The 25,160-nt window shown below is 35.3% G+C and overlaps 1 protein-coding gene across 1 annotated transcript in view; it reads right to left on the reverse strand.

Annotated features, from left to right (window-relative positions):
* Window positions 1-25,160, reverse strand: part of SLCO6A1 (solute carrier organic anion transporter family member 6A1) — a 110,097-nt gene that overhangs the window by 55,293 nt on the left and 29,644 nt on the right. Inside the window, exons 7-8 of the mRNA XM_088023659.1 lie at window positions 20,244-20,388; window positions 6,534-6,729 (exon numbers count right to left, since the gene is read on the reverse strand). Coding sequence (XP_087879785.1) covers window positions 6,534-6,729; window positions 20,244-20,388 — 341 coding nt within the window. The remainder of the gene's footprint in view (window positions 1-6,533; window positions 6,730-20,243; window positions 20,389-25,160) is intronic.

The following is a 25,160-nucleotide window of genomic DNA, read 5'->3' on the forward strand; positions in this document are numbered from 1 at the left end:
ATAGCAGACAAAAAAGCAGTCATTTATGTGCACAGGAGTACCCTCCTGCAGCTATACACTCAACTCCAGCAAAGAGGGAACAGGCAAAAAAAAAAAAAAAAAAGCACAACTCCCAGTTTCTCCCTGGAAGAGTCCAAACCACCTCTTTCTTACCTACTGCCTGAAGGTCTAGCTTCCAATCAGCCTAAATCTAGATATTGACTGTTATTCTCCCTTTTAGGACACTGAGAGATCTAGCACATTTTCAATAGGACCCGCTAAGAACAAAGAAGGTAGTTTGGACAATCACAAAAGTTTGAGAGACAACCAAGAGCCCAAGCTCGGCTGAATGATAGGTTTCATCTAATTATAATTATAGGTAAGGTTATAGTTATAGATAAGATTTATCTGGTTAATATAGATATTAAAAATAAATATAGCTATAAGAATTTGTTAATGGATACAAAGGGTAAAAAGACATAAATTGTGACATCAAAACATAAAATGTAGGGTGAGAGTAAAAAAATTGAGCTTTAGTATGTGTTCAAGTTTAAGCTGTTATCAGCTTAACAATGATCATTAAAAATATATTTTATGTAAACCTCATGGTAACCAGAAACCAAAAACCTATAGTAGACACACAAGAGATATAGAGAAAGGAATCTGAGCATACCACTGCAGAAAATCATCAAACCACAGAAGGAAAGCAAGAGAAGACAAAAGGAAACAGGAACTACAGAACAGTCAGAAAACAATTAACAAAATGGCAATAAGTACATACCTATCTTTTCATTTTACTTTACTTTACTTCAAATTACTCTAAATATAATGGATGAAATTCTCCAATCAAAAGACATAGAATGACTGAATGGATAAAACAAAACAAAACCGATATATATACTGCCTACTGAGACCTTCAGATGTAAGGACATTCACAGACTGAAAGTAAAGAGATGAAAAACGATTCCATGCAAATGGAAGCCAAAAAAATGCTGGGATAGATCAAAAACTGTAATAAGAGACAAATATCATTTTATAATGAAAAAGAATCAATGCAGTAAGAGAATATAACATTTGCAAATATTTATTTATCCAACAGAGGAACATCTAAATATATAAAGCAAATTTTAGCAGACCTAAAAGGAAAAACAGACAGCAATACAATAATAGTAGGGGACTTAAACACCCTACTTTCAACTAGGATAGATCATCCAGACAGAAAATTGGTAAAGAAACACTGGACTTAAACTACACATTGGATCAGATGGACCTACAAACATTTACACAATATTGCATCCACAGCAGAATATTCTTCTCAAGAACATATGGAACATTCTCCAGAATAGATAATACAGTAGGCCACAAAACAAGTCTTACTACATTTAAGAAGAGCAGAATCCTATCAAGCATCTTTTTCAACAATAGTATGGAACTAGAAATCAATTTCAAGAAGAAAACTGGAAAATTCACAAATATGTGGAGATTTAAAAACATGCTACTGAACAACCAATGGATCAAAGAAGAAACCAAAAGATAAATTTTAAAAATACCTTGAGATAAATAAAAGTAGAAATGTAACATACCAAAACCTATGGGATGCAGCAAAAGAAACTCTGAGTGAAGTTCACAGCGATAAAAGCCTACATTAAGAAAAAAAGAAAGATCTCAAATAAACAACTTAACTTTACACTTCAAGGAACTAGGAAAAAAACAAACTAAGTCCAAAGTTAGTAGAAGGAAGGAAATGACAAAGATCAGAACAGAAATAAATGAAATAAAGACTAATAAAACAATAAAAAATATCTATGAAACCAAAAGCTGGTTTTTTGAAAAGATAAATGAAATAGATAAACTTTCAGCTAGACTTGCCAAGAAAAAAAAAAGAGGACTTAAACATATGAAATTATGAATGAAAGAGGAGACATCACAAATGACACAACACAAATATAAAAGATCATAAGAGATGACTATGAACAATTACATGCCAACTAATTGTTCTTTCTTGCTTTCATCTTTCCCTCTTTTTTTTTTTTTGGCCTACTCTGGTTTTAATTATTTTATGAGATTCTATTTTCTCTCATCTGTTAGAATAGCAATTATACTTTTTATTTTTATTTTTAAAGATTTATTTGAGAGAGAGCGAGAGCACACGTGCATGAGGAGGAAGAGCAGAGGGAGAGAGAGAACCCTCAAGCAGACTGCCTGCCAAACACAGAGCCCAACAGGAGGCTCAATCCTAGGACCCCAAGATCATGACCTGCGCCAAAATCAAGTCAGATGCTCAGCCGACTGAGCTGCCCAGCTGTACCAGCAATTAATTATATTTCTTAAAAATGTTTTAGGAATTTCCCTAGAATTCCCAGTATACAAGTAAGTTAAGTCTACTTTCAAATAACACTATACCACTTCATGAGTAGTGAAGGTACCTTATAAGAGAATATTCCCAATTCCTCCTTCCTCTTTTATAAGATTTTTGTCATCCATTTCACTATCCATAAACACTTAACATCTTATCACCATGATTATTTTGAACACAAGTCCTCAATTACACCAATTAAAAATAAAAATGAAATATATCTTAATTTACTCATTTTCTGGTGTTCTTTGATTCTTTATATAAACTCTAATTTCTGACTCATGTCATTTTTCTTTTTTCCAAAGAACTTCTTTAAACATTTCTTGCAAAGTAAGTTACTTGCAAAGCATGTTTCTTCATTCCTTTAGGTGGACTCAAATTTCTGATTCATACCATCTTTCTTTTTTCTGAAGAACTTCCTTAAACATTTCTGGCAAAGCAGGTTTACAATTCCCATATTTTTTGTTTATCTGAGAATATCTTCATTTCTACTTCATTTTTGAAGGACAGTTTCATTGCACATAGCATTCTAGGTTAATGGGTTTTTTTCAGTCCTTTAAACATTTCATTCCATTCTCTTCTTGTTTGTATGATAAGTCTGAGATAAATAATCCTCAATCCTCTATCAGTGAGGTTTTGTTTCTTCTGGCTTCTTTCAGGATTTTGTCACTGTTTCCTGATTCTACAGGTTGAATATAATATGCCTAGTTGTAATTTTTTTTCTCCTTCTTGGTGTTCTCTGAGCTTCCTGGATCTGTGGCTTGGTGTTTATTAATTCTGGAAAATTCTCAGCCATTATTACTCACTTCTTCTGTTCCTTTCACTCCTTCTTCTGTCGTATGTGTTGTACATTTGTTATACCTTTGTAATTGCTGCACAGTTCTTGGATATTCTGTTCGTTTTCTTTTCATCTTTTTCTCTGTATTTTTCAGTTTGAGAAGTTTCTATTGACATATCTTCACAGTCATTGATACTTTCCTCTGTTCTCACCAGTCTACTAATGGACCCATGAAAGGGATTCTTCATTTCACTTACAGTTTTTGTTTTCTGAAATTTACTTCTGATTTTTTCTTAGAATTTCTATTTCTATTACATTACCTAGTTTTGCTTTTGTGTTGCCCACTTTTTCCCATTAGAGCCCTTAGCATATTAATCATAGCTATTTTATGTTCCCAGTCTGATCATTGCCAAACCTGTGCCATATCTGAGTCTGGGTCTGATGCGTGCTGTGTTTTTTCAGTTTGCGTGTTCTCTTGACCTTAGAATAGCTTGTGTGTGTTGAAAGTCAGACATTATGTATCATGTTAACAAAAACAGAGGTAAATAGGCCGTTTAGTATGAGGTTTTTGTGTTTATCTGTCTAGGACTTAGGCTGTGTCTACAGTGTGTTGTAGCTGTAGGTGACAAAGGCCTCAGTTTCCCATGGTATCCTTGTTCTGTCTTCCTGGTTGTCTTTGGGTTTCCCTGGAATCTTTTTACTAAATAGAGCGTGCCTTGCACCTCTCTCAGCTGCACTTCTCTGTTACAACCCTCGGTATCTATTGGTGTGGTGGTAAGATATTGTTGGGGGAAATCATTCTATAATCTTACAATTAAATCTTAGATTTTGTGTCTCTTTCCACCCCAGTGCACCCGAGTCTCTAAGCTGTGACCTTCAGAAGTTTTTCTTAGCTTTTTTTCTCCCTTCCCTTATGTTAGACAGGAAGGTTGGAGAAGGACTGACTTGTCTGATTGTCCTCCTTTTTAAAGTTTGGCAGGGGAAACTCTGGTAAAGCGGTTTCTGACAGGGTAGGCTTCTGTTGCAGACAGCGGACTTCTCTTGGGCATATTTCAAATGGTTGTTTTCCCTCTCCTTCTGCCCAAAACACAAGAGGATTTTTCTCTCAGTTTCCACTGTGAGAACCTGGTAGAGCACCTGGATGTTTAGTCATGAAAGTGTGTGGGGTCCTCCTACAACTGGGTCCCCAGGAGATTTTAACTCTCAAGTTATTCCGTATTCCACCTCCAGCAATTAGTCAAGTGCCATTTAATATTCAATTCCAATGGCTTCTGCTCCCAGTAAACTACAATTCTATTTGCCTATCTCTTCACTTTTGGTGGCAGCAGTTTGCCCAGTCTGCCCTCTGCTGTTGATTTTTTTATTTGTTCAACCCTTCTCTTAATGTGAGGATGGGAGTGATGACTTACAAGCTCTTTACATACTGGAGTAGAAACCGTAAGTCCTATTGTTCTTTATTGTTTTTCATGACACTTACTAATATAAAAACCATCTTAGTGTGCAGACCATACAAAGACAAGAAATACAGATACCTAAACTATATGGATATATACTTACTTTTCTACTTCAAGTTGATATTTTACCACAATATTTAAAATGTGTAAGTCTTATAAACACAGAGGTCCTTTTCTTCTCCCCCTTTATAATTGTCATATGTATAATATCTACAACCTTTGAAAAACTATACCAATGTTATACTTCTCTTTCAATAGTTATATATATTTTAAACTTAAGATGAAAAATTAGTCTACTTACTAGTCTATTTATCATTTCTTTTACTCTTCCTTTATCCTTCAAATTTTCCTCTAGGAGTATTTTGCTTCAGACTGAAAAAATTCTTAATAATTTCTTCTAGAGCTAATAACAAATTTTATGAGTCATCCTTCACCCGAGAATACCTTTACTTCATTCTCATTCTTGAAGGGTATTTTCACTGGATAATGATTTATGAGTCAACAGTTTTGGTTTTGTTTTTTGTTTTTTTTTGTTTTGTTTGTTTTTGTCTTTCAGGATTCTAAAGATATCGTTTTACTCTCTTCTGAACCCATGGTTTCTGAAGAGAAATTCATAGTCATTTGTATTATTGCTCTTATCAGTATTGTTTTAACACTCTTATTTGATAATGATGATATCTGGATCCCCTGTGGTCTGTCCTATTGTCGGTTTTGTCTCATAATTTTTGGTATTATCTTTTTTTTAGAGTGTTGGTTTTTTCTGCTGCCAGTTAAAGGGCTGGATGACCAAATTAATCCATTAGAGACCAAATTAACTCCTGGCTAGGCTCCAGTACTTCTGGAAGGCCCTCACTCTTAGGTCATAGACTTACAGAGATATCAGAGAACATGTAGTGTTCATCACAGTTCCTCTCCCCAGGGTATTCTAAACTCACTCTTATCTACAGAGTTTCACAGTACTGCTAGACTTTTCCTCTACTTTTTATGAGATTCCTGCTTGATTTCAGCCTCTTACATTCATAGTTCAACAAATGTACCGAGTGAAAACCCAACAGAGTGTTGTCTCATTTTTCTCTCTCTCTCTTTTCTCTGATATCCTGCCCAGTCCTATTTTTGTCTCTTTAGGTTGATGCATCTGTCACAAATATGTGCTGATTTCTTGTCATCTAACTAGATGCTTTCTACCCAGACCTTTGCCAAAATTCTCAGCTTCTTGACAATGTCGAGAATTAGCAAATATCTCTAAAGTGTCCAACTGCAAAAAGTTCCTTCTCTTCTTAAGGGTCTGCCTTATTCCAGAATTTTGGGCTTTGGGAATTTCTATTTGCCTAAACAATCCACTGATGCCTTGAGATAAATTTTTTAAACTTGATTCAGTTTTTTATAGTTGTTCTCAGTGGGAGCATTGATCTGCCACAAGCTACTCCATTGTAGGTAGAAGTGCAACTCTTATTTTTTACTTATTTTACTTGCGCAGTCCTTAGGTTTTCTATTCAAATTCTGTTCCCCTGTGTTTAGTATCAATCTCTGCCAAGTTCTTTGAATTTTCACATGTTTAGCTTAAAGGAGACGTTACTTATACATACTTCCAGATGTACTTCAGTTCTATTCTTTGACGTCTATAAAAAGGCAGATATACCAATTCAGGAACACAAGGCAAGCCTTCGTATAGACAGTACTGTCTTAGTTGTTAGCCACTTTAATACAGAATATTATTTCTTGGTTCTGAATCATTTCAATGCCTTTTTTTCTTTAGTACTTTATGCATAAGCAGCCATGTCACAAGCTACCATCATGGTATTTCTGTCCTTAATATGAAAGGTGAAAGTACGCATTATATTTATTTTACATGTTGAATAATTCCAAGAATGGTATAAACTTATAGGGTTACTAGAAAATTAGTAACTGACTGAGAAATACATTGTTGGTTCGAATGTAAAAATCCAATATACAAAATAATATTTACCCATCATAATCTTCATTGATCCCAGCAAGTGGTACTGGATCACAGTGTACAAAAATTACAAACCCAAAGAATATAAGTGATATAACAGATGTAACCATTATAAATCTCATAAGGGCTTTACAAGACATGTGTAACGTGGAAACAATGACACCTCCCAGAAGCTGGCCAAGTCCACCTCCTGGAAGCAAAACAAATCCTAAAAGAAAGGAGGAGGAGGAGAAAACAGTTAAAAAAAATAGTCAGCTGAAGATAGTACAGAAAATTCATACGTTGCTGCAATCCCCCTGCTCTAAACATACAGCAAACATAGATTTAAATAAAAAGACAGTGAAAATTTAAAGGCATGATAAACATCTCAACAAACCTGAAACTTAAGAGTAGTACAAATTTGGGAGTAGGGCTAAAGCTATAGGCCTAATGGAATGATGGAGAAGTTTTGTTCCTATGTGGTAATGGCATCTAAGATAAACCCAGAACTTAATCCATTCAAAACAGAAGATGAGAACCGTCTTATTCAGAGCATAGTTGCCTGGATCTATACTTTACAGCAAGAGACATGCCCACGACAAGAGTGCAGAAACAGAGATTCATTACCAAAAATTAAACTAAGTCACCCACTGGTTCTGTGAATGGGTGTGCAATATCAACAATCTCACAACAAAGTGGGATTTCAGAATAGTCATTATGAGAAATAGTTTTCTTTTCAATCAAGCATAAAGGATTAGATAAAGGCAAGCAGGAGAAAGAAGAGGAAACATAATTAGAAAATACCCAGTCATATGAAAGTAGCACAGTAAATGCATACATTGATGTAATCTCCTTTGCTCCAAACATAAAAGAAGTGGCAGATTTAGATAGAAATATACAAGAGAAATATGAGGCAAAAAAAAAGTCCCATTAACATCAGATTAAATTTATATCATTGAGGGTCTGTGGGAGACTTGTAAATAAGTAATTTTAGAATGCTCAAAAAAATAAATGAAAGTTTAACTTCCAAAAAAAGAAATAAAATAAAAAGATAAAGGAATTAAATAAGAGCAGATGAATAAAAAAATAATAAACCTGGACATTTAAAAATATAATTGCTAAAAGAAAAACTGAAGTCCCAGGCCAGAGACATTTGAAAAGTTAATAAATTGGAAGAGAGAATTGTGTAAATCATGCAGTATGTAATAAAAAAAAAAAAGAGAGTGAAAGGAGAATAACCAAGAAAAGTAGTTAAAAGACAATGAGTACAGTGGAGAAATATGATAAACATTACCCAGTTGAACAAGGTCAAATTCAAAAGTAGTAAGCCATGGTGATAGTATGCGCCCTTGATATGATTTGAAGAAAATGCCACTTTACTTCTGTAATCCTCCCTCTAAAACCCATAACTCCTGTCTAATCATGGTGGGGGGGAGCGGGAATCAGACAATTCCCAATTAAAGAAAATTCTAAAAATACCTGACCAGCACTCCTCAAAACTGTCAAGGTCATAAAAAACAATGGAAGACTTAGAAGCTGTCAAACTCAATAGAAACCTAAGAGATATGACAACTAAATATAATGTATCCTGAATGAGATCCTGGGATAGAAAAAAAAAAAAAGGACCTTATGTAAAAGCAAAGGAAATAAGAATAAAATATTGACTTTAGTTAGTATTGATATTGGTTCATTAATTATAACAAAACTACCACACTAATGTAAGATGTTAATAAAAGGGGAAACCAGGTATGCAGTGTATGGGAGCTGTCTGTACTATCTTCAAATTTTTTCTGTAAATTTAAAATTAATCAGAAAGTAACTCTAAGAAAAACACAGTGGGAACAGAATAAGAGGCACTACAAAATGTTTTACAGCACTTGTGAGAAGTATAATGAAATAAATTCCAGAAAAATAATACATGAAATATTGAAACTGAGAATAAGAAATTTCCATCATTAAAAAAAATATTAGTTCTGGGAATAAAAGAACACTCCAACTACAGAGAAGGATTAAGAATAAATAATTGAATCTATCCTAAGACATACAGAAATAAGGTAAGAAAACTTCATATCATCAAAAATAAAGAAAAATTGTAAAATCTGCCAAATGGCATCTTACTTGCAAAAGAATGATAATTTAGCTAATTCATAAAATGATAAAATTAATAATCTAGACTAGACAAGAATACATGCACTCACTCTTGAAGAGTAGGGCTAGTGAACTAACAGTGGGTAGTTGAAATCTCCTGAACAAAACAAAGGGGATAAAATGAAAAAAAAAAAAAAAAATGAGTCCATTGAGAGAAGACAGGATAGTAGGGGGGAAAAGAAGCAAATTGAAGGGTAATAAACGAAGAAATGTAAGTAAGAAGTTAAAAGTTACTTAAAAATGTCAGAATCCACAATAATGGTAAATGGATAAAGCTTAACTATTAAAAAGATTATCAAATTGGGTATTTTTTAAAGGAAAGTCTGAAAATAAAGTACTAAAAAAAATGTGCCATGAAATGTAGTTCATAAACAGGTATATACCTAATGACATTGTATAAAATAAATTATGTTAAAATTGCCCAGAAAATTAAAAATCCATAAGCAAAGTATTTTGACTCTGCTTTCTCATAAACAGAGACTTAGCTTACAACATTACTAAAGATATGGAAAGTATTATTCGATGTGAACAGTTATTTAAAAAGAGAAACAAAACCATATATTTAAAAATAAAAATCTTTTCTCAATAAGACATGACTTAAATAAAAATATAATGAGAATCATGATTAAAAAACACTTAGAACAGAAAAATAATGAAAATTACAACTAAATGTATGAGATACTACTAAGGAAAATCTATAAATAATTGTACCACCAAGATAAGGTTGTTATAAGAAATACATGAGTCAATATTTAATTGCTTAGAAAAGTGTCTGGGCACAAAGTAAACGTATGAATGTTTGAAAAAAGGTAGACATTCACAAACAAATTCATTAAAAAGCAAAACCAGTACAAATAAATAGAGTGGGGGCAATATTTATCAAGAAAATTGTGGCAATTGGAACTGAATCAGGAGACTTCAGAGGGTGAGAAGTAAGCCTGAAGGTAAGGAAGTTGAGAAGAGGCAAACCACATTTTACCCCAGAATCTCAGAAATGAAGGGCAATAGGTACCACTAAAAGCAGGAGTGAGATAAAGGTAAAAACAAGGGGAATGGATGGCAATCTATATAAAATGTTTGAGCTCCGAGTCTATCCCCATCCCTGTGCCATATAACTGACCCAGGAAAAGGCCCTTGGTTTATTCAGCTTGAACCCAACAACTACAGATTTCAGAAAACCACAAACATTTGTGAGCAAAAACAGAGAACCCAACTCAGGTAGGAAAATATTGGCTGTCAGGCTATTGCCCTAGGCAATAAGAAAACAGTGGGCACAGGGAGTTCAACAATTAAATGGCTAGCTCTTTGAAGGCTACACCAAAAGGAAACAAAACAGTTGAAAATCCAACCAATGCACAGAACTTCCAATCAACTTTTTATGTAAAGATTTCATTGGTGTACAGAAAAGTACACAAATCACATTTGTACATACTGATGACTTTTCAAAGTAACTGTTCCTATGAATCTACCACCCAGATCAAAAATCCAACATTGCCAGAAGATCAAAGGCTCTTTCATGCACTTATAGGATTTTATAAAATATGGATCATAAAGTATGTATATATTAAGGCTTTTTTTGTTTTGTATGATGTTTGAAAAATTCACCCACGTTTTTATATATGACAATAGATGATGCCTTCTCATTGCTGAATAGCATTCTAGAATACACACACACCACAACTTACTCACTGTGATATTGTGAATTGTGGTGCAACTTTAAAAATTCATGTACATGTCCTTTTGTAAACATTTGCACTTCCTCTAGGTATATTCTTAAAAGAGGATGTAACATGGAGTGGAATTCCTGAATGAGAATATGTATATGTTCAGATTTTCATGATACTGTTAAACAGATTCATAAAATGGTTAAACCAATTTACACTTTCACCAGTAGGGGATGAAATGCTACCACTCCACGTCCATGGGTGGCTGAGCAACCCAGGTGCCCCTATTTTTACATATGCTAGACATAAATTCTTTGTAGAATATTTCTATTGAAAAGATTGTCTGCCTTGGGGCGCCCTGGTGGCTCAGTCATTAAGCGCCTGCCTTCAGCTCGGGTCATGATCCCAGAGTCCTGGGATCGAGCCCCGCATCAGGGTCCCTGCTCCGCGGGAAGCCTGCTTCTCCCTCTCCCATTCCCCCTGCTTGTGTTCCCTCTCTCACTGTGTCTCTCTCTGTCGAATAAATAAAATCTTAAAAAAAAAAAAAGATTGCCCTCATTTTTACTCTTTATGCTGACATTTGATGAACAGAAGTTCTTAAATTTTAATGTAATACCATTTATTTTTTCCTTTATGGTTATGTGGTTTCTGTCCTATGTAAAAAAATCTGTCTTCCTTCACTAAGGCCATCAAATATTTTCCTATGTTTTATTCTAAAAAGCTTTATAATTTTACCATTTGCATTTAGATCTACAATATATCTAGAATTAGTAGTTGGGTACATAGTAAGGTAGAGGTCAAGATTTACCTTTTTCATAAGGATATCTAATTGACTCAATATCACCAATATCTAATTGACCCAACTATTTGTTTTAAAGCTACATTGTTGAGGGCATGCCCACGTATAATTGTTTTATCTACCTCACTGCCTGATTCTGCTGTCATTGTAAATGATCTCTTCATAACAAGTAATGCCTCTTGCTTTGAAGAATACAATACTTAAAATTACTATACTTATACCATCTTTTGTTCTGGTTAGCATTCACAGAGAACTTTTTCTATCCTTTGGCTTTCAACCTTTTCATGTCCTCATATTTTAGGAGTGCCTCTTGCAAGTAACATACTAGAGTGTGTGCTCAATCTGATAATCTTTATGTATATGTAATAAAATTACTATCATATTTATTGGGCAGCAATTCTCCATGTATCTCATGTTTCTGCATATCTAGCCAGCAGAATCACTGACTGGTTTTTGTTCTATCTCTTCAAGGATATTTGTATAGTGAACAAACAACCTTGGATAATAGAGATAGTGTTCTCCTCAAGAACAGACGGCAAGTTTGCTTACAGTTTTGGAAAACAGAGATTGTGTCTTTCCTGGAACTAAGAGAAGATACATTTCCTGTCCAGTGTAATAAAGATAATGTCTTCTACTGGATCAAAAGGTAAGATTTATGCTGACATTTGATGAACAGAAGTTCTTAAATTTCAGATCAGACAATTTTTCAATAGAAATACTCTACATAGAATTTATCTTTAGACAGTTGATTACTGTCTATTATAAGATTTATGTTCCCCCAGAGTTGTGCCCACATTCACTACCTAACTTGCTTACACTGTGCCCTGGACCCTCAGATTTTGATGGATCCACCCTTCCCAGTCACATTTACCTCAGTCCCAGTGCTGCAGAAGTCTTCCCCCAGAAGACTGTTGCAACCTTGCCAACACCAAACCTCCCAACTCACATGTTTTAAGGGCCTCAGTGCCAGCAGCAGCAGGAGTGGGCCCTGTGGGAGCCTGAGGTGTACCTCGTTAAAACTGTGTGCCCCACCCCAGCTGGGGACTCAATACTGCCCACAACAGGTAAAGAGAGCCTTTTCAGTTGAAAGGACTGAAGGAAAAAGCAGCCAGGACACAAGAGCTGGGCACAAGCAACATACATAGGAGACACCCCTGAAGTATCAGGTTCTGGTGAACAGAGGATTCTGCACTGCAGAGCACTACAGGGCCTCTTCTTCATAAGGCCATACTTTCAAAGGTAGGAGACATAGCTGACCTCCCTAACAAAGAGATACAGACACAGACGGTTAGACAAAATGAGGAGACAGAGGAATGCATCCCAAATGAAATAACAGGACAAAAAAAAAAAAAAAAAAACACAGCAAGAGATCTAAGTGAAACAGATCTAAGTAGTATGCCTGATGGAGAATTCACAGTAATGATCATAAGGATACTCACTGGACTTAAGAAAAGAGTGGAGAGTATCAATGAGACCCTTAAAAAGGAGATAGAAAACACAAAAAAGAACCAATCAGAGATCAAGAACACAACAAATGAAATTAAAAATACACTAGATGGAATAAATAGCAGGCTACAGGAAGTGGAGGAACAAATTAGAGATTTGGAGAACAGAGTAATGGGAATAAATCAAGCTGAGCAGGTGAGGGGAAAAATTATGCAAAATGAGAATAGACTTACGGTACTCAGTGACTCCATCAAGCATAATAACATTCACATTATAGTGATCCCAGAAGAAGAAAGAATAGTTGAATATTCCCTAATCTGGGGAAGGAATCAGTTATCCAGATCCAGGAGACACGGACATCTCCCAACAAAATCAACCCAAGATGTCCACATCAAGACACACAGTAATTGAAAAGGAAAGAAGCAGTGATAAAGAGAGAATTTTAAAAGCAGTAAGAGACAAGAAGACAGTTACATACAAGGAAAACACCATAAGGCTATCAGCAGATTTCTCAGCAGAAATTTTGCAGGCCAGAAGAAAATCTACAGCCAAGAATATTCTATCCAGCAAGGCTAACATTCAGAATAGAAGGAGAGATAGAGTTTCCCATACAAACAACAGCTAAAAGAGTTCATAACCACTAAACTAGCCCTACAAGTAATGTTAAAGGGGACTCTGTGAGGGAAAAAAAATAAGTAAGAGTAAGAAAAATAGGAAGTGTAAAAAGCAGTGAAAATAAGTGTATCTGTAAAAAATCAGTCAAGGAACTCACAAAATAAAAGGACATAAACTATGACACCATATCCTAAAAACATAGGGGGAGGGGTGAAAAGTAAAGAATAGGCTCAAACTTAAGTGACCATCAACTTAATATAGATTGCTATATGAAGAAGATGCTATATACAAACCTAATGGTAGCCACAAATCAAAAACCACTAATATGCAAAAATAAAGAGAAAATAATCCAAGTATATCATTGGAAATAATAAATAAATTCAGTAAAGTCACAGGACACAAAATCAATCTATAGAAATCTGTTGCATTTCTATACAATAATAACAAAGCAGCAGAAAGAGAAATTAAGAAAATAATGCCATTTACAATTGCATCAAAAATAATAAAATACCTAGGAATAAACTTAAACAAAGAGGTAAAAGACCTGTACTCTGAAAACTGTAAAACACTAATTTAAGAAATTGAAGATGGCACAAGGAAATGGAAAAACATACCATGTTTATGGATTGGAAGAACAAATATTGTTAAAATGTCTATACTACCAAAAGCAATCTACAAATTTAATGCAATCCCTGTCAAAATACCAATCGTATTTTTCACAGAGCTAGAACAAATAATCCTAAAATTTGTATGTCACCACAAAAGATCCCAAATAGCCAAAGCAAACTTAAAAAAGAAAAGGAAAGCTGGAGGCATCACAATTCCTGACTTCAAGGTATATTACAAAGTTTTACATAAACAGTGATACTGGCACAAAAACAGATACAGAGATCAACAGAAGAGAATAGAAAACCCAGAAATAAACCCAAAACTACATAGTCAATTAATCTTCAACAAAGCAGCAAAGAATATGCAATAGGGAAAAAGACAGTCTTTTCAACAAATGGTGTTGGGAAAACTGGACATTGACATGCAAAAAATGAAACTGGGCCACTTTCTTACACTGTACAAAAATAACCTCAAAATGGATTAAGGACCTAAATGTGAGGTCTGAAACCATAAAAAATCCCAGGTCTGCCCCACTGTAACAACTATTATTACAACTCATACTGGTTAGACAGAGGATTCCTCTTGATTTCAAACAACAGTTATAGAGGTGTACAACTATAATGCATGAGAAAAGAGGGAAATTTAAAACCACTATGGACAGAAACCAGTGAATCAATAGAAGTTGATCTGATTTGGTTTGTTGATGAGACAGCAGAATGCACATTTATTTGTTAATGTAAATTGGTCATAACTGGGCTGTCTGAGGGCCTAGTTCCTCCTACAGTCTGTTATGCTAACCTTGGATCCATTCTAAGACAAAAGTAAAATGTCTCAGAGTTGTTTTGCTATAATATTGTGACCTTCTCAGGAAGATTTCCCTAAGAAAGACATTTTCTTGGGGCGCCTGGGTGGCTTAGTTGTTAAGCGTCTGCCTTTGGCTCAGGTCATGATCCCAGGGTCCTGGGACTGAGCCCCGCATTGGGCTCCCTGCTCGGCAGGAAGACTGCTTCTCCCTCTCCCACTGCTTGTGTTCCCTCTCTCGCTGTGTCTCTCTCTGTCAAATAAATAAAATCTTTAAAAAAAAAAAAGACATTTTCCTGTGTAAAACCATAGATGAGGCACTGAATAGAATTTGGACCAAACTGCCTCACAAAAGGTGATAAAATGACCTTGTGGGTGAGGCTTTGGACAACTTCAACGTACTTTTGTTGTGGCTTCAATATACTAATGCTGTGGCTTTCAATTGTATATTAAATTCCAAAATGTATAATTGGTAATTATACTTAAAAACTTGTAATACATATGCTCCTGAACTCCAAAAGTAAAGATGAAATGCATAAATTGAAATACCCAGGGGCGCCTGAGTGGCTCAGTCATTAAGCATCTGCCTTTGGCTCAGGTCATGATCCTACAGTCCTGGAATTGAGCCCTGCGTCAGGTTCCCTGCTCAACAGGAAGCCTGCTTCTCCCTCTCCCACTCCCCCTGCTTGTGTTCCCTCTCTCACTGTCTCTGTGTCAAATAAATAAATAAAATCTTTAAAAAAAAAAAAAAGAAGAAGGCAATATCCAAACCTGTGTCCCTGTCTCCTCTTTTATGGTCCAACAGAAATAACATAGACTCCTGGGAGGAGAAAGGAAAATCCCAGCCTTGATTATGGACTTAAAGGAAGCAGGGGTAGTAAGAGAATAAGAATTGTGCAATAACCCAATTCAACAGGCCTTATGCCCAGTGAAAACAGTTATCAGGGAACTGAGATTTATAGCAGATTAACCACCAATTAAATTTAGTTATTGCTTCTATGTCCCTTGAAGTCCCAGACATTGTGAAGTAACTAAATTTATGGCACACATGAATGGCACTTGAGATGCTGTCTTGGATATTGCCAAAATCTTCTTTGGTATCCTATTAGCAACCAAAGAAAAAGACCAATTCTCATTCATGCTGCAAGTCCACAAATATACATTTGAAGTATTTCCTAAACTCCCCTGACATTTACTACTACTAGGGCGTAGATCAGGATTTATTGTGAGTACCATTACCCACTGATGCCAAAAGCTTTCAATGATAGATAAATATTCAGTTGGTTGGAGGGTCAGAAGTCTCAGACTCAAAGGCTCTGACTTTGGTGTAACCACACCTTCATCAGCAAAGATGACTGATAAAGCCCAACAAAATCCAGAAGACTGCCCACCAAAATCCAGAAGCCTGCTCATCAAGTTTTGGGGGAACTATGCAGACAGATTCACAATGCTCAACCCCTCTGGAAATTAAGGACAAATTGTTGTCCCTCTTCCCCCTGACCAAGAGGCCGCGTAGCATCAGTTTGGACTCTGAGATTACAGACAGTAGATGACTCATATAGATATTCGGTTTTAGTGGTCTTTGTGATTAGCTAACCCACAATGGGTGTAATCCAGATCTACATTTGAAGCTAAGCAACAGGCTATGGCATACTTCCTGCTTTGAGGCAGCACACACCTAATGACCCATTTGAGCTACAAGTCTCTATAACTGATGATTTTGTGTACTGGAGCATTCTGGAAGAGGGAGCCAGCCTCCATTCAGAAGCATCCCTTGGGGTTTGGACTCACTGACTCCCTAAAAAGCTAGTTTTGAAAAACAACTCTTAGCTTACTACTGGCCTTTGTCAAAACTGAAGCCCTGACCCAAAGGAGGCTTTGTGACTCTGCGGACTGATATTCTCACTTTGGGATACACCAAATCCCATTCACAACTATCTGACAAGCCTTACTTGTCAAGTGAAAATGGTATATTCAGGCCATAGGGATATTCATAAGAGATCTTCAAGTGTTTAAAGAAACACTATTAGTAGATCAAATAGCCCACCAAAGACTGTGGAAATCTTTCTCAGAGGATCTTCCTGGAGGGATTATTGACACATTTATGTGCACCCTGAAGGCAGTTATCACTATAATAAGAGTAATACACTCAGAAAAGGTGGTACAAAATTTGTTCCTGACTTTAGTTGAAATAATCAGTGACACCACACCTCTTCCTCAGAAAGCATTCTGATCAGCCTCTGCCACTGATCAGCACTATTTCAGATAGAATTGCCCAAAACTTCATCCTTGTAGGCCAAGGTAGAATATATGCAATTGCTAATACTTCCTGTTATATCTGGATTAATAATTCAGGCTAAGTAAAAAGGTTAATACAGAAACTTAAGGAGAAAGCCATCTTGCTTTCTAAGGTAGACCATGAGGGCCAAGGTATTTATTTAGCTGGTTGGGTACAAGACGTTGCCAGCATGGTTGACGCCAATACTGCATGTGGCCTTACCCTGTTGCTTGGAGTTTTGCTGATATTATCCTTTAATTAAACACTGTAATTAGGGGCGCCTGGGTGGTTCAGTCATTAAGCGTCTGCCTTCAGCTCACATCATGATCTCAGCGTCCTGGGATCCAGCCCTGCATCGGGCTCCCTGCTCAGCGGGAATTCTGCTTCTCCCTCTCCTACTCCCCCTGCTTGTGTTCCCTCTCTGTGTCTCTGTCAGATAAATAAATAAAATCTAAAAAATAAATAAATAAATAAACACTATAATTAAACAAATTGAATGAATTTAGCCTCAATCTCTTGGTTAGATTTATCAGAATGGCAAACAACGTGGTGGACTCATGGAAAAACATTGTCATTATGGCCCTTAAAACTGCCATATTTTTTTACTTTGGACTATTTGCAGTCTGACAATGGTATGCCCTGTTTCATAAAGTCTGCTCCATAATAGGTTGATGGCCAAAATTTTTGCATATCTCAACATTTGTTTTTTATTTGTCCCACATGTTTTATGTTATTTCCTCCTTTCTTGTTTTTTAAAATTATTAACCAAAATTTTCAAATTAATATATTCTTTTACTATTTTTTTTACTATTACTGGTTACCCTAAAAGTTACTGCACGCATCCTTGACTTTTTACAACATAAAATAAGTGATAATATTTACAACTTTCCCATTAATGCCAGAACCTTAAAACATTTAATAATAATTGCTACCTGTTTTGGAGAGCCAATTCTTAGTATCTAGTAAAACTGAAGAGATGCACAATAGCAATTCACTTTTAATGTCTAAACCTAGACCAACTTTTACAAATGTATGCAAGTAGACAGGTATGAGCCTATTCATTATGGCATTGTTTGGAAGAGTGGAAAGTTAGAGGCAACTTCATGTCCATTAGTATGATAATAGACAAATAAACAGTGGTATATTCATAAAATAGAATTCCATAGCATTAAATAGATAGATAATAACATGAATCTGATGGATATAATTTCAGATGAAAGTAGCAGAAGAATATAAACAAAATGATATGTGAATTTTAGAAACAGATTACTCAGGCCTACAAACAGCAAAAATACACAAACATGTTTGGGAAGAATGTACTCTAACTTTAGAATAGTGGCTCTCCATAAAGGGAAAGGAAGAGAGGTAGGACAGGGAGCAGAGCAGAAGTCAAAAACAAGATGAATCCAAGAAAGTGCACACCACGACATAATAATTAAAATGTCAAAAATTAACAATAAAGAATCAAAAGCAGCAAGAAAAAGCAACTAATGACATACAAGGGGAACCCTGTAAGGCTATTTGCTGATTTTTCAGCAGAAAATTTGCAGGCCAGAAGGGAGTAGCATAAATATTCAAAGTGTTGAAAGAAAAAACTACAACCAAAAATACTCTACCCAGAAAGATTATCATCCAGAATTGATGACAAGAAAAATAATTTCCCAGAAGTTATGAATTCATCACCACCAAACTAGCCTTATAAGAAATGTTAAAAGGACTTCTTTAGTGAAAAATAAAAAGCCATAACTAGAAGTAAGGAATTATGAAAGGAAAAATTTCACTGGTAAAAGCAAATATATAGCAAAACTAGTAGATCACTTACAAAGTTGTATGAAGGTTAAAGGACAAAAAATTAGTTAAGGGTTTCATAAAATTTAAAAATGCAAAAGCATATATATATATATAAAGCATGGAGGGTAGAGAGTAAAAATATAGAGCTTTTAAAATGTGTTCAAACCAAAGTAATCATCAACCAAATACTGACTGTCGCATACTTAGGATGTTAATATAAACCTCATGGTAACCACAAACCAAAAACCTATAATGACATATAAAAGACAAAGTGGAAGCAATACAAACATAACACTAAAGAAAGTCATCAATTACAAAAGAAAGAAACAGAGAATTACAAAAATAACCAGAAAACAATAAACTCAATGGTAATAAGTATGTACCTATCAATAATTACTTTAAATGTAAATGGTCTAAATGTTCCCATCAAAAGACACAGTGTGACTGAATGGATTAAAAATAGCATGTATCTCTCTCTCTCTAAAAAAAAGGGGGGGGGCACCTGGGTGACTCAGTTGATTAAGTGTCCAACTCTTGATTTGGGCTCAGATCATGATCTCAGGGTCACGAGATCAAGCCTACATCAGGCTCCACACTGGGTATGGAGCCTGCTTAAGATTCTCTCTCTCCCCTTCTGCCCCTCCCCCCACCTCTCTCTCTCCCCCCTTCTCAAATAAATAAATAAAATAGCATTTATATGCTGCCTACAAGAGACACATTTCAGACACATGAAAAGATGTTCAACATCACTCATCATCAGGGAAATGCAAATTGAAACAATAATCAGATATCACCTCACACCTGTCAGAATGGCTAGAATTAAAAACACAAGAAACAAGTGTTGGCAAAGATGTGGAGAAAAAGGAATCCTTGTACGCTGTTGGTGAGAATATAAACTGGTACAGCCACTGTGGAAAACAGTATGGAGGTCCTCAAAAAATTAAAAATAGAATTACTTTGTGATCAAGTAATTCCTCTACCAGGAATTTTTCCAAAGAATATAGAAACACTAATTCAGAGGGATATATGCCTCCTTATGCTTTTTGCTTTATTTACAAAGCCAAATTATAGAAGCAGCCAAAGTGTCCACTGATAGATTAATGGATAAAGACAGTGTGGAATATATATACAATGGAATAAAATAATGCAATCTTGCCATTCACAACAGTATGGATGGTCCTAGAGGGTATAATGCTGAGCGAAATAAGTCAGTCAGAGAAAACAAATACCATATGATTTCACTCATATGTGGAATTTAAGAAACAAAACAAATGAACAAAGAAAATGAGGGACAAACAAAAACCCAGACTCTAAATACAGATAACAAGCTGTATTTATGGTGGTGTATGTATGGTGTATGTATGTATGGTGGTGGGGGTAGGTAAAATAAAGAAGATTAAGAGCACACTTACTGTGATGAGCACTGAGTAATGTATAGAATCATTGAAAAATAATAAAATAAAACAAGATAAATGAAACTTGAGCAAATGCTATTACTCCTAATTTAAATTTATGAAATATTTCATAAATACATGTAAGAAAACTTTATATAAAAAACTTCAAAATGAGTACAATAAGCAGAAAAGGTCTACCTGCAATTTTAGTTGCTGTAGCGTGTGTTAATAAAAACTGATTTTCTATATATATAGGCAAATATTCAGAAGCTCCAATAAAAACTAAAGATTCTGAAGCTTTGGTCAGAGCTAGGCATGTAAATATTGGATTCTTCAACAGAACCTGAAACAGAAATGTTACACACAAATTATTTTATTTTGTTAGGTAAATAAGAATAGATTTATTGACTCACACATTAATGACCAATCAGCAAAAATTTTACCTTTCCCAATCTAAAGTGAATATATATATAAATATATCAAAATTTGCAATTCACCAATATACAAATAGTATTAAAGACATGTAGTGATTGAACCATTTTTATTTGACCTCCATACCACCTATAATTTTTATTTGTGAGTCTGGCAGTTTTCTAGAAAACTTAAGGAAAAATAGATATCATTAACCAGGTGTCTCGAATGTCCCTTTATCTTAGTCTATTTCTTTCCTTAAATCTTTTTACTTAACTAAAAAACAAAGCGAAGATAATTTAAGCAACACACAAGGAAAATCAATAGTATTACTGTTAAGATTCTGTATTTTACTCCTGGGAATTCCACATACAGTGAAGTCACTTAAATGCTGCATTTTAGTCAATATTTTGAACTTATTCAGAAGCCTTACGAGAATGTATAGTGATGGTTTACTATTATACTATTACACTATACGTAGTAATTAACATGACAATAATTAACATTAAAATATCAACTTTTAAACTGATTTCTGTATTTCCTATATATGTATTTATCTTTGAAAACTTCAGTGGTGTTTTATGTTTGTACATTGTTAAATTAACTTAATTTTTTTCTAGTTCTAAACACCATTTTTGAAAATCTAAATGTATTTTCTATATTAATCTAATTCATCTTTTGAGTGCTATCTAAATTTACATAGTGTGATTCTACCATATTCATCCACTCCCACAAATTAGGCTCACTTCAACTCCCACTGTCACAAGCAAGGCTATATTAAACATCCCTGGACGCCTGGGTGGCTCAGTTGGTTAAGCGACTGCCTTTGGCTAAGGTCATGATCCTGGAATCCAAGGACCGAGTCCCGCCTCGGGCTCCCTGCTGAGCAGGGAGTCTGCTTCTCCTTCTGCCCCTCCCCCCTCTCATGTGCTCTCTCTCTCTCTCTCTCTCTCATTCTGTCTCTCAAATAAATAAATAAAATCTTTAAAAAAAAAAAATAAACATCCCTGTGCATGCACCCTTAAGGACTAGGGTAGAATGTCTTTGGAAGTATATATCCCAGAACAGGATTGCTAGGGCATTAAGATGTACTATACTTCATTCCATTATTCCTCTAAAATTTTCCCAAAATGTATCAGTTTACAATCCCACCATAATGTAAGAGAGTCCTATTTTCTTCATGTAGCAACTTATTCCTTATAAAATTCATCACAGCAATATTTTCAGTTCCACGTACCCTTCCAGAACTTTGCCATTCTCCCATCAGGAGGCATTGAACTGGGAAAGTCCTTTATGAGTGTCTCAACAAAGCAAGAGATGCTGCATGACTTCTGAGGTTGGATCATAAAATGACAATAGGACTTCTGCTGTATATGCTCACTCTCTCAGGACTCTGGCTTTGGGACTCTTTCACCATGTGGTGAGAAAGTCAAGGCCAGATGGAGAGGCCATGTGTGGGTGTTCCAGCAAACAGCCAGTATCAAGAGCCCATAGTTGAGTAAACAAGCCTTCAGAGGATTTTATCCCCCAGACTTCACTTTAGTTGACAAGTAGAGCTGAGCAGAGTAAACCCTGACAAAGCTGCAGATTAATGAGCAAAATCATGTTCTATTATTTTAAGCCACTACGTTTTGGGGTGGTTTGTCACATAGCAGTAGATAACTGCTATACCCCACATAATCACAAATACTTGATATTATTAGCTGGCTTTTAAAATTTTGCCACGCTGATGGATGTAAAGTCATACCACACACCAACGCTTTATAACGGTACTTTTCTAAATTCAAATCCAACCGAACATTTCGTCATGTAATTCATGGCTATTTAGGCTTGGTTATTATGTGTGAACTGCTTATTCATATTTTTATTAGGCTTCCTGAAATTCCTGTATAGATTTTCCAAGAATTCCTTGTTTATTCTAAATACCAATCTCCTGTTAGACTGAGAGATCTGTTACTCATCTTTTAACATTGTCTTAGTTTCTTTCATAGAACAGAAATCTTTGTCATAATTTAATCCACTCATTTTTACTTTGTATTTTACACTATTACAAACTTGTTTAACCTTTCCTACGTCTATGTCATGAGATACTTCTTTCATGGTTTAGCATTAACTGTGCTGGGGTTTTTTTTCTAGTCACATTTTATTAACCTAGAAATACCTTTGCATATCATACGAAGTAGAGGTCCAACTTCATCTCAGCATACAGAGAACCAAATTTGTTATCACATTTACATAACAATTATCTTGGTAGTGCCTCCCCTATCATATAGCAAGTTTATATATATATTAATCTGTTGCTGAGTTCTGTCTTCTGTTTCACCGGTCTATACCATGATTTTATAGGAAATGGCAATCTGTATTAGATATAACAGGCAGAATAAGGAACAAAAACCTAGCTTTTTTATCTTGGCTCTGCAACTGAGTTTTGGAACAACAATTAGCAAATCATATCTCTACATATCCTATTTTTAGGGAGTATTATATAATAGTAGATGCAGTAATGGTATTAGAGTCAGGCACATGAGATATTTTTATATTCTTAGCCTCAATTCAGCTACGTGTGTGTGTGTGTGTGTGTGTGTCTCCAAAGATATATATCTTTGGAAAAATAACTCATCCTCTTTAAATTACTGGTTCATGATCTATAAAATAGAAATGATAATATCTATATCTCCAGGTGATCATGAGAATGGAATATATGTAATAATTTAATTTCTGGCATCTAGAAGGTACCCAGGAAAGAATACACATCATTTTCATAATTGATAAAATAAGAGAGTCACACTAGATTATGAGATTTGTTGTTTGCAAATTATAGTGTGCTTTGACTCATTTGGATGGTGGAAAACACAGATTGCCAGGTCCTACTTTCAGAGTTTCTGATTCGGTAGGTTTAGAGCAGGGCCAAAGAATTTGCATTTTTAACAAATTCCCAGGCAATGATGATGATGATGATGATGATGATGATGGCCTAGGAGCTACACTAAGAACCACTGCACTAGATAATTTTTGTGTATGGACTCTTTAGAATTAAAATGAACAGACTCATAGGTTAATCCAGTTGATGAACTTATTATAATGTTACACAGTAAAGTAAGAAAGCCAAAAACACTTTCTAAGTAGTTGAATAATTCAGCACTCATAAAGAAACAGAAAAAGATTCAGAAGCAAATGGCAGCTTATCTGGTCTGCTCACTAGTGGGCCTTCCATTGCTTTGTCTTAATTACTACAAAGGCCCAGATAGTCAGCTTCTTTCTGTCAGCTTACTGGGCCTATTATCTACTTCTATTATAGCTACTCACTATATTGTCTCTCCATTTGCTTCTCTATCTCAATGGCCTTTGCACACTCATTTTCTCTATGTCAGTTTATTAAAGCTGTGTCATTTAAGTTTCCCAGCCTTTCTCCTATATATACTCTCCCAAGAAAGAGAAATTAGTCAGTTTATAGCAGGTCTCCCTATTGGATATTTTCTCAAGCTATTTAATAGGTTTTTGGGAAATCTAAGGATTGCTATCTTAGGTTCAAGTTCTGATCCCAGATCTAGTTTTAACTAGGACATTTGAACTACATCCTATAGGGCATGTCAACTCATGCACAAAGAAACACTCCTGGGCACTTTATTCAGAAAGGGCTATGGGTACTTTACTTAGAAACTGTGAGCATAGCAAACACTCAGAGTACAACAGACCTTTCCGGAAAAATGTCTAGGCAAAACCTCTTCTTAAAAAAAAAATCTATTTTTTTCCTTAAATGTAAATATGGGAGGCAAAGAAAAAGGCCAGACATAAAATCAGTATTCAAGGGATTTTACGTAATAAAACCAGGCTTAATTATGGTAGGTGTTGAAAAAGAAAAGGAGAAATCAAATTAGTTCTGCACAGTAGCAGATAATTTCATGCAACAGCCATTTCTTGTAGCACTGTGGCTCTCAGCCCTACTCCATCACAGATTTTATCTAAAATCATTGTCTTTACCATACCAGAGGAGGTTCGTGCTGGTCTGGGAGGTACGGTTGGTTCAAATGGTAACCAACCATTTGTATTCCAACATATACTTACTTAGTAAGAGTCTGAAACAAGGACAGGATCAGCAAAATATAAAGTAAGAGTATAGTGGACATAGACAAGTAGACTAAGATACAGGACAGGGTTCAAGTAGCAGTGGGAAACAAATGTTAATGAGGAAACTGATGCAGAGGAATGTTGCAGGAAGGAAAGAGCTCCTAAACACCCAGCCAAGATTCATTGAAGATGGGGTGTGTAGTGTCCCAATCAATTATGGAACTTTTTCTTTCATGTGGTAGAAGCATTAATCTACTTCCTACCCTAATCAAGGTAGCATGACAGGAGACAATGATCCTGGCAGTAAAAGGCCTTGGTGTCTACAGACAAATAGGAGGAAAATATAAGTTGAAGAGGATATCGATAAACTTCTTCTAATTTCTCAAGTGTTTTACTTGATCATATAACTTCTCCCTTGCTCTGGTCTTGGTTCCTCGTGAAGAACGTCTATAATCAGCCATAGAAAATAAGTGATGGTTATCTTTATTAAATCTGTCAGTAAGAGTAAAATATTCCACCTAGAAAATGCTGCTTTTTCAAGTTTAAAAATGTTTCAGGCCTCTATTCTGAAATCTCACTTACTCTGCTTCTACAAACACCAATATATTTCATCACACCTAGTAGACAACTCAGAGA

The sequence above is a fragment of the Eumetopias jubatus genome, unplaced genomic scaffold (assembly GCF_037043125.1).
Source record: "Eumetopias jubatus isolate StellerSeaLion01/CBP00866 unplaced genomic scaffold, mEumJub1_p1.0 scaffold_5, whole genome shotgun sequence".
Classification (NCBI taxonomy): Eukaryota; Metazoa; Chordata; class Mammalia; order Carnivora; family Otariidae; genus Eumetopias; species Eumetopias jubatus.